Source organism: Mobula birostris, chromosome 4, assembly GCF_030028105.1.
Source record: "Mobula birostris isolate sMobBir1 chromosome 4, sMobBir1.hap1, whole genome shotgun sequence".
Lineage (NCBI taxonomy): Eukaryota > Metazoa > Chordata > Chondrichthyes > Myliobatiformes > Myliobatidae > Mobula > Mobula birostris.
The window spans coordinates 29,721,358-29,734,447 of NC_092373.1; the positions used below are offsets into that span (position 1 = coordinate 29,721,358).

A 13,090-nucleotide genomic window follows, 5' to 3' on the forward strand; every position below is an offset into this window, starting at 1 on the left:
TCCCAGTTTGGCAAAAGAATAAATCAAGGAAGGTAGTGCACCCGTGGCTGACAAGAGAAATTAGGGATAGTATCAATTCCAAAGAAGAAGCATACAAATTAGCCAGAGAAAGTGGCTCACCTGAGGACTGGGAGAAATTCAGAGTTCAGCAGAGGAGGACAAAGGGCTTAATTAGGAAGGGGAAAAAAGATTATGAGAGAAAACTGGCAGGGAACATAAAAACGGACTGTAAAAGCTTTTATAGATATGTAAAAAGGAAAAGACTGGTAAAGACAAATGTAGGTCCCCTGCAGACAGAAACAGGTGAATTGATTATGGGGAGCAAGGACATGGCAGACCAATTGAATAATTACTTTGGTTCTGTCTTCACTAAGGAGGACATAAATAATCTTCCAGAAATAGTAGGGGACAGAGGGTCCAGTGAGATGGAGGAACTGAACGAAATACATGTTAGTAGGGAAGTGGTGTTAGGTAAATTGAAGGGATTGAAGACAGATAAATCCCCAGGGCCAGATGGTCTGCATCCTAGAGTGCTTAAGGAAGTAGCCCAAGAAATAGTGGATGCATTAGTGATAATTTTTCAAAACTTGTTAGATTCTGGACTAGTTCCTGAGGATTGGAGGGTGGCTAATGTAACTCCACTTTTTAAAAAAGGAGGGAGAGAGAAACCGGGGAATTATAGACCGGTTAGCCTAACTTCGGTGGTGGGGAAACTGCTGGAGTCAGTTATCAAGGATGTGATAACAGCACATTTGGAAAGCGGTGAAATGATCGGACAAAGTCAGCATGGATTTGTGAAAGGAAAATCATGTCTGACGAATCTCATAGAATTTTTTGAGGATGTAACTAGTAGAGTGGATAGGGGAGAACCAGTGGATGTGGTATATTTGGATTTTCAAAAGGCTTTTGACAAGGTCCCACACAGGAGATTAGTGTGCGAACTTAAAGCACACGGTATTGGGGGTAAGGTATTGGTGTGGGTGGAGAATTGGTTAGCAGACCGGAAGCAAAGAGTGGGAATAAACGGGACCTTTTCAGAATGGCAGGCGGTAACTAGTGGGGTACCGCAAGGCTCAGTGCTGGGACTCCAGTTGTTTACAATATATATTAATGACTTGGATGAGGGAATTAAATGCAGCATCTCCAAGTTTGCGGATGACACGAAGCTGGGTGGCAGTGTTAGCTGTGAGGAGGATGCTAAGAGGATGCAGGGTGACTTGGATAGGTTGGGTGAGTGGGCAAATTCATGGCAGATGCAATTTAATGTGGATAAATGTGAAGTTATCCACTTTGGTGGCAAAAATAGGGAAACAGATTATTATCTGAATGGTGGCCGATTAGGAAAAGGGGAGGTGCAACGAGACCTGGGTGTCATTATACACCAGTCATTGAAAGTGGGCATGCAGGTACAGCAGGTGGTGAAAAAGGCGAATGGTATGCTGGCATTTATAGCGAGAGGATTCGAGTACAGGAGCAGGGAGGTACTATGCAGTTGTACAAGGCCTTGGTGAGACCACACCTGGAGTATTGTGTGCAGTTTTGGTCCCCAAATCTGAGGAAAGACATCCTTGCCATAGAGGGAGTACAAAGAAGGTTCACCAGATTGATTCCTGGGATGGCAGGACTTTCATATGAAGAAAGACTGGATGAACTGGGCTTGTACTCGTTGGAATTTAGAAGATTGAGGGAGGATCTGATTGAAACGTGTAAGATCCTAAAGGGATTGGACAGGCTAGATGCAGGAAGATTGTTCCCGATGTTGGGGAAGTCCAGAACGAGGGGCCACAGTTTGAGGATAGAGGGGAAGCCTTTTAGGACCGAGATTAGGAAAAACTTCTTCACACAGAGAGTGGTGAATCTGTGGAATTCTCTGCCACAGGAAACAGTTGAGGTCAGTTCATTGGCTATATTTAAGAGGGAGTTAGATATGGCCCTTGTGGCTACGGGGGTCAGGGGGTATGGAGGGAAGGCTGGGGCGGGGTTCTGAGTTGGATGATCAGCCATGATCATAATAAATGGCGGTGCAGGCTCAAAGGGCCGAATGGCCTACTCCTGCACCTATTTTCTATGTTTCTATATGGATGGAGAAATGGCAGACAGAGCTTAACTCAGTCAAATGTGAAAAGTTGCACTTTGAGAGGTCGTGTAAAGGGACACTATACTGTTAATGGCAATTCACTTAACAGTGATGATGCTCAGAGGGTTCTTGGGAACCAAATCTCTGTAAGTGGCTACACAGGTTGGCAGGGTGTTAAAGGAGGAACATGGCCTGTTTGCCTTTATTAGTGAAGGTATGGAGTTCAAAAGGCAGAAGGTTAATACAGCTCAACCTGTCAGGTCACATCTGGAGTATTGTGTTCCGCTCTGGTTACCCTTTACAGATGAACGTGGAAGCTTTGGAGAAGGTACAGAAGAGGTTTACCAAAATACTGCCTGGATTAGAAGGTGTGTGCTATACGGAAAAGTTGGATAAACATGGCAGAGGTTGAGGGCAGATCTGATGGAAGTTTAAAGATTATGACTGGCATGGAGAGACAGGTATCTTTTCCCCAGAGTTGAAATGTCTAATACCAGACGGAATGCATTGAAGGTGAGAGGGGGCAAGTTCAAAGAGTGAGTGGTCAAGTCTTTTTTTTTTTAAAAACAGTGAGTTATGGGTGCCTGGGGTGGACATGGGGGTAAATATGACAGAGGCAATCAGCAGGCTCTTAGGTAGGTACACGAATGTGTAGGGAATGGAAGGATATGGACAGTAATCACCAGTCAGCTTCCCAGCTCTTTACTTCACCCCTCCCGTTTTCATCTTTCACCTTGTACTTCTTCCTCCCCTCCTCCACATTCTTACTCTTAACTTCTCAACTTCCTTTCGAGTCCTGATGAATGGTCTCAGCCCTAAACCTCAACTATTTACTCTTCTCCAAAGATGCTGTGTGGTCTGCTGAGTTCCTCCAGCATTGTGTGCATGTTGCTTGGATTTCCAGCATCTGCAGATTTTCTCATGTTTGGGATATGGACACTATGTAGGCAGAAGGGATTAGTTTAGTTGGACATTTGGTTACTAATCAAATTATTTTGTTCCTGTGCTGTATGTTAAAATACACACTGCATTTTTTCTTTTGTTTACTACTTCAACGTACTTTTCTGTCTGGACGGAATGTAAACAAAAGCTTGTCACTCAGTACGTATGACGACACAAATCAATTCCACATTGCAAGTCAGCCTAGCAATTAACTCTAAGTGTTAAACTTCTTTTGTGGTACAAACTGTTTCTCACCACTCTCATGAGAAAACCTGTATGGCACAAGCTCTGCTTCATTAAGGGATAGGTTAGTTAGGACACTGATCGCAACTTGACTTGTCTGATGCACATTCAAAAGTCTTATCATTGGGTAAAATTATAAAAGTTAGGTTATATGTTGTAAAAAAAAAACAAGATGTAACAAAATATACCTATATTCTTGATTGCAAAACAGACATTTTATATGAAAATTGCAAGAACAGTTTAGACAATAACAATTTGCATGTAGAAAAGGCATAATAGAAGATGGCAGCAGGTATGTGCTGATAATCATCTGGCAAATCTGTTTATTCTTCTCTGCCTTATTTCCTCTTCATTCAGCTGTTCTGGATCCCTAAAGCCGTATGGTCTTCTGCCATCACCATAGGCGCCTGAAAACACAAAATATGAAAGTGACTTAGATTATAATTGATACTGACTTGAATCAAGGTATGCTTGCTTTAAGGCTTCCAGAGTCACTTGAGTTAATTACCAATTGCACCAGCTTCCATTACTAGTAACTGACTTAAGAGTAGCCAAAACTATTATTCCACTTGCATAAAGAACTAACGATATATTTTCAAAAGGAACGCATATTAAGGGTACAAAATATGCATGATACATGTGAATAACTCTTTATTAACGACGAGTCAGCATACAGAGAGGAGGTGCAGCGGCTAACAGACTGGTGCAGAGCCAACAACCTGTCTCTGAATGTGAACAAAACAAAAGAGATGGTTCTTGACTTCAGGAGGACCCGGAGCGACCACTCCCCGCTGAACATTGACGGCTCCTCTGTAGAGATCGTTAAGATCACCAAATTTCTTGGTGTTTGCCTAGTGGAGAATCTCACCTGGTCCCTCAACACCAGCTCCATAGCAAAGAAAGCCCAGCAGTGTCTCTACTTTCTGCAAAGGCTGAGAAAAGTCCATCTTCCACCCCTCACCATATTCTACAGAGGATGTATCGAGAGCATCCTGTGCAGCTGCATCACCGCCTGGTTCGGAAATTGCACCGTCTCAGATCACAAGACACTGCAGCGGATAGCGAGGACAGCTGAGAAGATCATCAGGGTCTTTCTTCCCACCATTACAGACATTTACACCACACGCTGCACCCACAAAGCTAACAGTATTGTGAAGGACCCCACGCACCCCTCACACAAACTCTTCTCCCTCCTGCCATCTGGCAAAAGGTACCGAAGCATTCGGGCTCTCACAACCAGACTGTGCAACAGTTTCTTCCCCCAAGCCAAATGACTCCTCAGTCCAGACTGACATCTACATCATTTATTATTATAGTGTAATTTGTCCTCTACTGTGCCTATTGTCTTGTTTATTAATTATTGTACTGCCCTGCACTGTTTTGTGCATTTTATGTAGTCCTGTGCAGGTCTGTAGTCTAGTGCAGTTTTTATATTGTTTTACGTAGTCTAGTGTAGCCTTGTGCTGTCTCACGTAGTCTAGTGTAGTTTTTGTGTTGTCTCATGTGGCGCCAGGGTCCTGGAGGAACATTGTTTCATTTTTACTGTGTACTGTACCAGCAGTTTATGGTTGAAATGACAATAAACTTGACTTGAATTGCACAAGGAACACAAAAACACTGGAATTCAGAAAGGAGAAAGCGGACTAGTAGTTAAAGAAAAGCCTTTACATTTAGGATCCACTACTCTCACTGCTCAACTTCCCCCAATAAAAATACAAGGATTTTCACCCCAAGCTGCAGCAGACAGTCCTTCAACTTAGAGATAATTGGAAATGACACCCATCACAGCACCAAAGGATTATGTTGCCAGATGAACACGTTCAGTTTCCTACAGGAAGGTGGAATATGAACTCTTTGCTCCAGCTGGTGGGGAGAGCACAGGGAATGAGGAAGAGGCAAAGGAAATATAAACATGAAGATACTGGGTGAATTCATTTGCTTAAAATCTGTTAGCTGGCTTAACAAGATAGAATTAAAGTAAAATTTGGTCTATCTAACCAACATCTAGATTGCTTCCAAAAACAAAAAATTACAGCACAGAAATCAGCCACTTGTAGCATTTGTCTCTGCTGACTCAGACTCTCCTCCACCTATTTAATTACTTTTTATTTATTATATTTACTTCGAGATACAGCACAGGACAGGCCCTTCCGGTCACCCAAAAACTTGCTTATTTAACACTAGCCTAAATCACAGGACTATATACAATGATCAATTCAACTACTACCTGGTACCGTGGGTGGAAACTGAAGTCCCCAAAGGAAACTCATGTGGTCACAGGGAGAACGTACAAACTTCTTCCCGAAGGTGCTGGAATCGAACCCTGAACTCCAACACCCCGAACTGTAATAGGGTTGCGCTAGCTGCTACGCTACTATAGCATACTAGATGGCTGAATAATCAAAGGTGACAAATGCAAGAAGAGCAGCTAGAGGTGATAATTTCCTTAGATCGATTCCTGCTTCACCAGATGTGCAATGAAAATCTCTTTTGCATGTGCAAATTCCTAGCCTATGTAATTCCTCCCAGATACTCAAATATCAAAGCTCAAAACCACAGGCTTTTCATGCAACAGCACTTAACACCAAGTCTTTGCAAACCACAGATAATTTTGCCATAACCTCGAAAAGATTGGAATCATATTCTTCCATATTATCTGGGTATGCTACCACTGTGGTTAAGGTATTGAATCAGTATGCAAATACATGAACTATTGAGTCAGACACACAAATTCAAATCTAACCAACACAGTTGAGGAATTCAAATGTAAGTAATTAAATAAATATAAATTCAACATATTAGTTTGTTCAGTAATGGAGACCATTACCATAAACGTTTATTTCATTCCCTAACATCCTTCAGGGAATATTTGCCATCCTTACCTAGTCTGGTCTACATATGAGTCCAAATCGAGCTTTCTCCAAATTTCTCTGTCTCCACTGCATCTGCTCTCAAGATGAGACATCTTTCAGGTTATCTGAAATGTCCTCCTTTTACAGGAAGCGCGGCTTCCCATCTGCTGTGGTTGATGGAGCCTGTTCTTGCACGTCCTCTGCTTCTTGTACTTCAGTTTTCTGCTCTCACCCTGCCTCCCTCGAGACAGAACAGAGTTCCCCTAGTTGTCACATTTCATCCTATGATCCTCCGCAGCCAGCACATCATCGTTCACCATTTGTACCAGCTATAACAAGATCCCACGCCCTGTCAGATCTTCTCCTCCATACCCCTTCCTACCTTCTGCAGGCACCACTCTCTCAGTGACTCCCACTGCTCATCCTCTCCTATCCATCCCTCTCTGATCCCTGGACCTGTCGGGGGGTGTAACACTTGTCCTTGCACTTCCTCCCTCATCCACCATCCAGAGATCAACATAACCCTCCCAGGAGAGGCAAACCTTGTTTAACAGCATTCGGTGGTTGCAACGTGGCCTTCTCTACATCAGCAAGACCAAGTGCAGATTGGATGACCATTTTGAAGAGCACCTATGCCTGGTGTACAGAGCCCATCGCAAGCTCCCAGCCACATGCCATTTCAATTTCCCTTCCTGTACTGACTTGTCCATGCTTGACATTCTCCACTAAGGCACAATGCAAACTAGAGGAATGCCATCCCATATTCAAGCTGGATAGTTTACAATCCAGTGGCATGAATATCTAGTAGTTTTTTAATGTTAGATAATCTTCTCTCAGGAGAGTTATTTCCACCCCCTCTCCCAATCCTCCCTGGTCCCTCCTATCTTTGTCTTTTCCTTCATACCTCCCAGTACTACTTCATCCCCCTCCTGGTTCTATCCATCTCACACACACACTCAGTTCAGTTCTAGGTCTCTATTGCCCCCATCTCCCTTCCCTATCTAGTTCTGGTTTCAGCTGCCACTTCCCTCTTCCCTAACAGTTCCCATTCTTATCTCTTTTATTTACCAGAGTCCAGCACTTGTAACCATTGTGTTTCTGCTCATCTCCCACTGGCCACTATCTACAATTTGGAAGTTTTGGATCCCATTGGAGATGCTGGAAGTTATGGAGGATTATGTGCTGGGTGTGGAGGCTTTTGGGCTGGTAGGTGAGGACAAAAAGAACCCTATCCCTGGTGTGGCAGCGGGGGTGGGGGGTGAGGGCAGATATGCTTCTATCCCACTGTTATAAGACTATTGAACGGTTCCCTGATACAATAAGATTGATTTTTGTCCACACCGTCTACCTCATTCTGATCTTGCACCTTAATGTCTGCCTGTACTGCATTCCCTCTAGAACTTCAACATTTTATTCTGTACTCTGTTATTGTTTTCCCTTCCGTTACCTTAATGCATGTACGATCCACATGCAAGTTTTTCACTGCACCTCAGTACATGTGACAATAGTCGTACACCAACTCATCAACCAATAAATCTGCAGTTCAGAGATATACACAATCCTATGAATGAAAATAAATTCTATCTTTTTTTTGTATAGCAAGACTTTTGACTTGAGGCTAATATAAAATTCAGGAATATCTCAAAGTTGTATTTTTATGCACCTCCAGCATACATAATAGAAAGCAGTATTAGCTTTGGGTGTATTTACAACCAAAGGGGCACCACGGTAGCATAGCAGTTATCATTACACTATTACAGCTTAGCGTGTCGGAATTCGTTCAATTCCGACGCTGGCGCTAAGAAGTTTGCCTGTGCTTTCCATGAGCACATCTTTCCTCTGGGTTCTCCCATTTCCTCCCACATTCCAAAGACATACTGGTTAGTAGGTCAACTGGTCAATGTAAATTGTCCTGTGATTAGGCTAAGGTTAAGGAGGAGGGTTGCTGGGTGGTGTGGCTTGTTGGGGTGGAAGGGTCTGTTCTGCATTGTCTCTCTAAATAAACAAACTATCATAGTGATTTGCACGTGTTTTAGTGGTAACAACTGACATGCCCTAACAGTACAGGCAGTACTAGACGTGAATACTAACATCTACTACAATTCTGTATCCACGAGTTAAAAACTCTTTCAATAAATGGGGGAAAGATCAAATCTCGTACTTTTCCTTAACATTTTGCGAAATAATGCATATACACCAGACAAATAAGTACTGTGCAAACATGCCCAAATACTATGTCTGTGACATTTTTAAATGGAAATACAATTAGCGATGAGCTCTGAACCTTGTGGCTAATCGATCAAATTATGAACACTGAGTACAAGGCTCAGTTAATGTGCTTCCCCAGCCCGTGCAATATGTATAGAACTGATAAAAGGATGTAACTAAAAATCAAATGCACATAATGATCCAATGAGCTTTATTTCATCCAGTGTGGGCACCATGGTAGCGTAGCTATTACAGTTCAATTCCAACATCATCTGTAAGGAGTTTGTATGTACTCCCTGTGGAATGTGTGTGTTTTCTCCAACAGTCCAAAGACATACCAGTTAGTAGGTTAATTGGTCATTGTAGATTGTTCCATGGATAGGTTAGGGTTAAATTGGGGTTGCTGGGCAGCAAAGCTCCAAGGGCTGGAAAGCCCCTTTCCGTGCTGCATCTCTAAATTAAAAAAAATAAATATTTTTGTTTAAAATTGTAGATGGTGCACACTACCACAATAGTCCACTTGTGGTAGAAGAAATTGCACTTGGTTGACAGTGGGCTGCTGTGTCCTCAACTCATCCATGTAGGTGATGAGTATTTCACCATATCAAATAGCATCCTGTGATGGCTTCAGGTAATCAGGTGATGAGTCAATAATGAAGCTCTCTGATACCTGATACCAATAATGTAGCCACAGGTATGTGAAGCCGGTTCAATCAAAGTTTCTGGCAAATAGTAATCCCCTATGTTGTTGACAGTAGGGGAAAATTAGTGGTAATTTTCCCAGTGAATGCCAAGGATAGGTGTGTTGGACTCTCTTTTTTTTCATGTGGCCATTACTTGATGTTGTGGAGTGCAAATGCAGTTTGCCAGGAGTTGGCCACTTGACCTCAGCAACACATTTCATGTGTTCTTATGATCAGGTAGAGATCAGCCTAGACATTCTCCGAGGAACTCTGCCCTGAAGAACTTGTGGGGTCCAACAACCAAAATCATCTTCCTTTCTGTTAGGTTCCTTCCATTGTGTCCTCTGACCTCATTTTTACTTGATGTGAAACATTGTCACTCACCTCATCCTTTTTATGAATTCTAGAGCTGAGCTGTCCTTTCAAAATCTAACCAAACTTTCACAGTTTGCTGATATACCCTCAGTGATACCACTCTGGCAGTCCTCTGTTGATGATTGAAGGAAGTGGATGGAGAGATATCTGGATAACTGGTCCATTGTTCCTGTCCACAGGACCTCGTTTTACATGATGACAAAGTCGCATGACCATCAACTTAGTCTGTAGTCTTTTCTTGATCTTACCAGGTTCTTGATATCATCTGAGGGGAATTACTTCGCTAAAAGTTGGCTTCCTTGATGATGCTAAGCTGACAACTGAACATGCATTCTGCACCTATGACTGAAAATGTTTGCAAGTTTTCAAGCTGGTCTCAGATAAATTTACTGCAATGTAAATTCTTAAAATTTGTATTTTATGTTTCAGAATCACATACATAAGTATTCCAGCGTTGCAAATATCATTTTATTCTAGCACAAGATTCTATTATTTACATTAAAATATGAGCATTAAAAAGATGCACATCAATCCCCTGCCACAGAAAAACCCCCAAACTGACAAGTATTTAAGATGATGGACAATATTTCCGCCGCTTACATTACTGAAAGCACATTTCTTCCACTCTTAACCCACAAAGGCAATGAAAATAACTGAGAAAAATTGATTCTTTGCTGCCCTCTAATTTTTAATTGGACAAAAATGAAAGAGACGTGCATCGATAGCACTTTCCCTAACCTCAGGAGGCCCAAAATAATTCCTCATATTGTTTGGAAGCCTGCTGTGTATGAGCCAGATAAACCAGTTTTCCTTTTTAAAAGAAGCAATGGCAATTAAACTCAATAGAAACCATTCTTCTTGTGTTAAAATTCTTCAAACATTACACAAAATCTTAAATTGTTCAAATTAAAAGATACACATAAATGCTGAAAGTAATACAATATTGTGCCAAACTGTGTACAAAGTTTCCACTGATCGGTTTATCATATCACACCGTATGATCCCAAACTCCATCAGAACAGACAAAATTTATCTCAATGTTCAAAGTCAAGATCAGAGCAAATCCTCCACTCCCCTAGAAAAAAGAATACTTGAGAAATATAGGTACCCTATTGATATAATCACGATACATTATAATATGAATATGCTGAATGGGTATTCATCAGCTAAAGTACCAGACAATTCACATAACTGCTCTACTAAAACATGCGAATTCAGCAAGATTTAAGATCAGTGATGGGTGAAGCAGACTAAAAAAAAATACCAAAATGGTAACTTCGATTTCACACTTATGTGACTGCATTAGACAATTCATAAATTTGCAATGAAATTTAATATGCAATGTGACCTCTTCTTCATCACTGAACAAGATATTTATGAATAGGGAAAGCTGTTTAGCCGATTTTGACCCACATATGTTGAAGACTATATCTTACCCTAATGATATAGCTAAATTTTCCCAATTAATTCAAGAATTTCTAACTGTAATTGGTAGCGTTAGCAACAACATTCTCGATACCTTCCTACAAATCATTTGTATAAACTGTAAACAGCTGAGGTCCAGCAATGATCCTTCTGACACATCACTTGCAACATCTTGTTAACCAGAAAAACTCATTTATGTCTATTCTCTATTTCACAGGCCATGATGCAACAAAGGACACATAGCCCATCTGCATTTGATTAGGCCCATTTTGAACTTTGACGAGTCTTCAAATCAATACCAACTATCAAACTCATAACACCGACTATCTTGCTGGCAAACGTGCAATCTCTGGTAAATAAAATCAATGATCTCAGAGTGCTGAACCAGAGGGACATTAGAACCACGTGTGTCCTTTGTTTCACGGAATCCTGGTTAACCCCTTCCATACTGAATGCAGCAATTCAGATCGACAGGTTTACTATACACCATCAAGATAAGTCTATAGAGTCTCTCAAAAGTAGAGGTGGAGGAGTATGCCTCATGATCAATTCCTCTTGGTGCACAAACGTATTAGTGCTGTCCCAGTTCTTCTCACCAGACCTGGAATATCTCTCAATCAAGTGCTGTCCACTTTACCTACACGGGAGATTTCCGTGATCATTTTGGTTGCGGTATACATTCCACCTCAGGCCAATGTCAATCAGGCTTTAGATGATCTAAGTAATGGGATCAACATGCACGAAACAGCGCACCCTAATGCTAAAAATCACTAAGCAATTACCATCAACAGATCACTTGCAATACAGGTACACAATCCCTTATCCGAAATCCTTGGGGCCAGTTGCATCTCAGAATTCAGAATTTTTCGGATTTCAGAAAATTGATAATTAACCTGTCTCAGTGCGGTGGACTTTAGGACCCGGGGGAGCTCCAGACCTACGCACATCCTCCCGTGTACTTTAAATCATTTCTAGATTACTTATAATATCTAATTCAATGTAAAAGCTATGTAAATAGTTGTTATACTGTGTTGTTTAGGGAATAATGACAAGGAAAAAAGTCTGTACATGCTCAAACGAGTGCTGGAGAGAGAACTTCTGGGTTTTCCCAATCCGCGCTCTTTTACAAATACTATTACAGCTTATTTATCGAGCAATATACTGATAAATGAAATAGTGGGATAATTACAGATCATAAATACACTAGTACATTTTATTTCCAACAAAAACATTCAATAAAGCAGCTTCAAATGAACCAAATCAAACACAAGGTAAAGACTTATTAGAATAAATGTAGAACATAAATACTTTAGGACATATACAGGTTCAATCTAAGCTAAATATGTACAGGTACCTCTAGTTAAGTTGCATTATGTCTGGCAAACAAAGCTAAATACTCTACAGGTACCTGATGGGCCAGGAACAGGATTCTCAAGTTATGAAGCAGCATGACAGAGGGCGTTTTTAAAGACTTCTTCAAGTGTCATCTGTTTCATTAACATAGGTTTATGTCTAAGCAATCTCTCTCTGAGTAAACTGCCATAATCTCTTGCTCACTGATAAATGCACGTTGCTCAAGGCCAGAAATTAACTGATCACACATTTTCACCTTATCATCATCAGCCGTTGTTAATGTTTTTCTAGGAACGTAGGGCCAGTACAAAGCTGTTTCATCAGCATTGTAAATTTGTTCAGGGCTAAGGTTTTCATCAGATATTATCTTGGCAAATTTGTCAATGTAATTTTCAGCTGCTTCACAATCAGAAGCTTTTTCACCACAGATTTTCAGATAATTTACACCCTGACGCTTCTTAAATTTCTGCAGCCAACCCTCTGAATATTTTCTGCGTTATTGATAATGATAGATGCTTCCTTCTCTTTTTCTCATTGTTACCCATAGGGATATCTGCAGCTCTTTTTGACATTTTCACAGTGAAATTAAACACAAAGTCAACAGTGAACACAAATTATCAGCGAACAGCAAATGCACGTGTAACCAGTACGAGCGCTGAGCCACAACTGATGTCTGGCAGCCTCTGCTAGTGCTGCCATGTCACACTTGAGTGATGTCAGCTGTTGGCGTGCCAAACAAGCCTTGTTACCACATGCTCCACACTCCATGAAAAAAAACTTCGGTTTTCGGAGCTTTTCAGATTTCAGAATTTTGGATAAGGGATTGTGGACCTGTATCAGAGGAAATAACACACTGGAACATTGTTCCACCACCAAGAAGAATGCCTACCGTGTTATTCCACGCCCTCACTTCGGGAAGTCTGATCACCTGG

General features: G+C 41.3%; 1 protein-coding gene across 2 annotated transcripts in view; it reads right to left on the reverse strand.

Annotated features, from left to right (window-relative positions):
- Positions 1-346: 346 nt before the first annotated feature.
- rhbdd1 (rhomboid domain containing 1) overlaps positions 347-13,090 on the reverse strand; it is a 94,204-nt gene continuing 81,460 nt past the window's right edge. Inside the window, exon 7 of one of the 2 annotated variants that reach the window (XM_072255088.1) lies at positions 347-3,669. In XM_072255088.1, coding sequence (XP_072111189.1) covers positions 3,569-3,669 — 101 coding nt within the window. In that variant the 3' untranslated portion in view covers positions 347-3,568. The remainder of the gene's footprint in view (positions 3,670-13,090) is intronic. The other variant, XM_072255089.1, reaches the window with a different exon arrangement.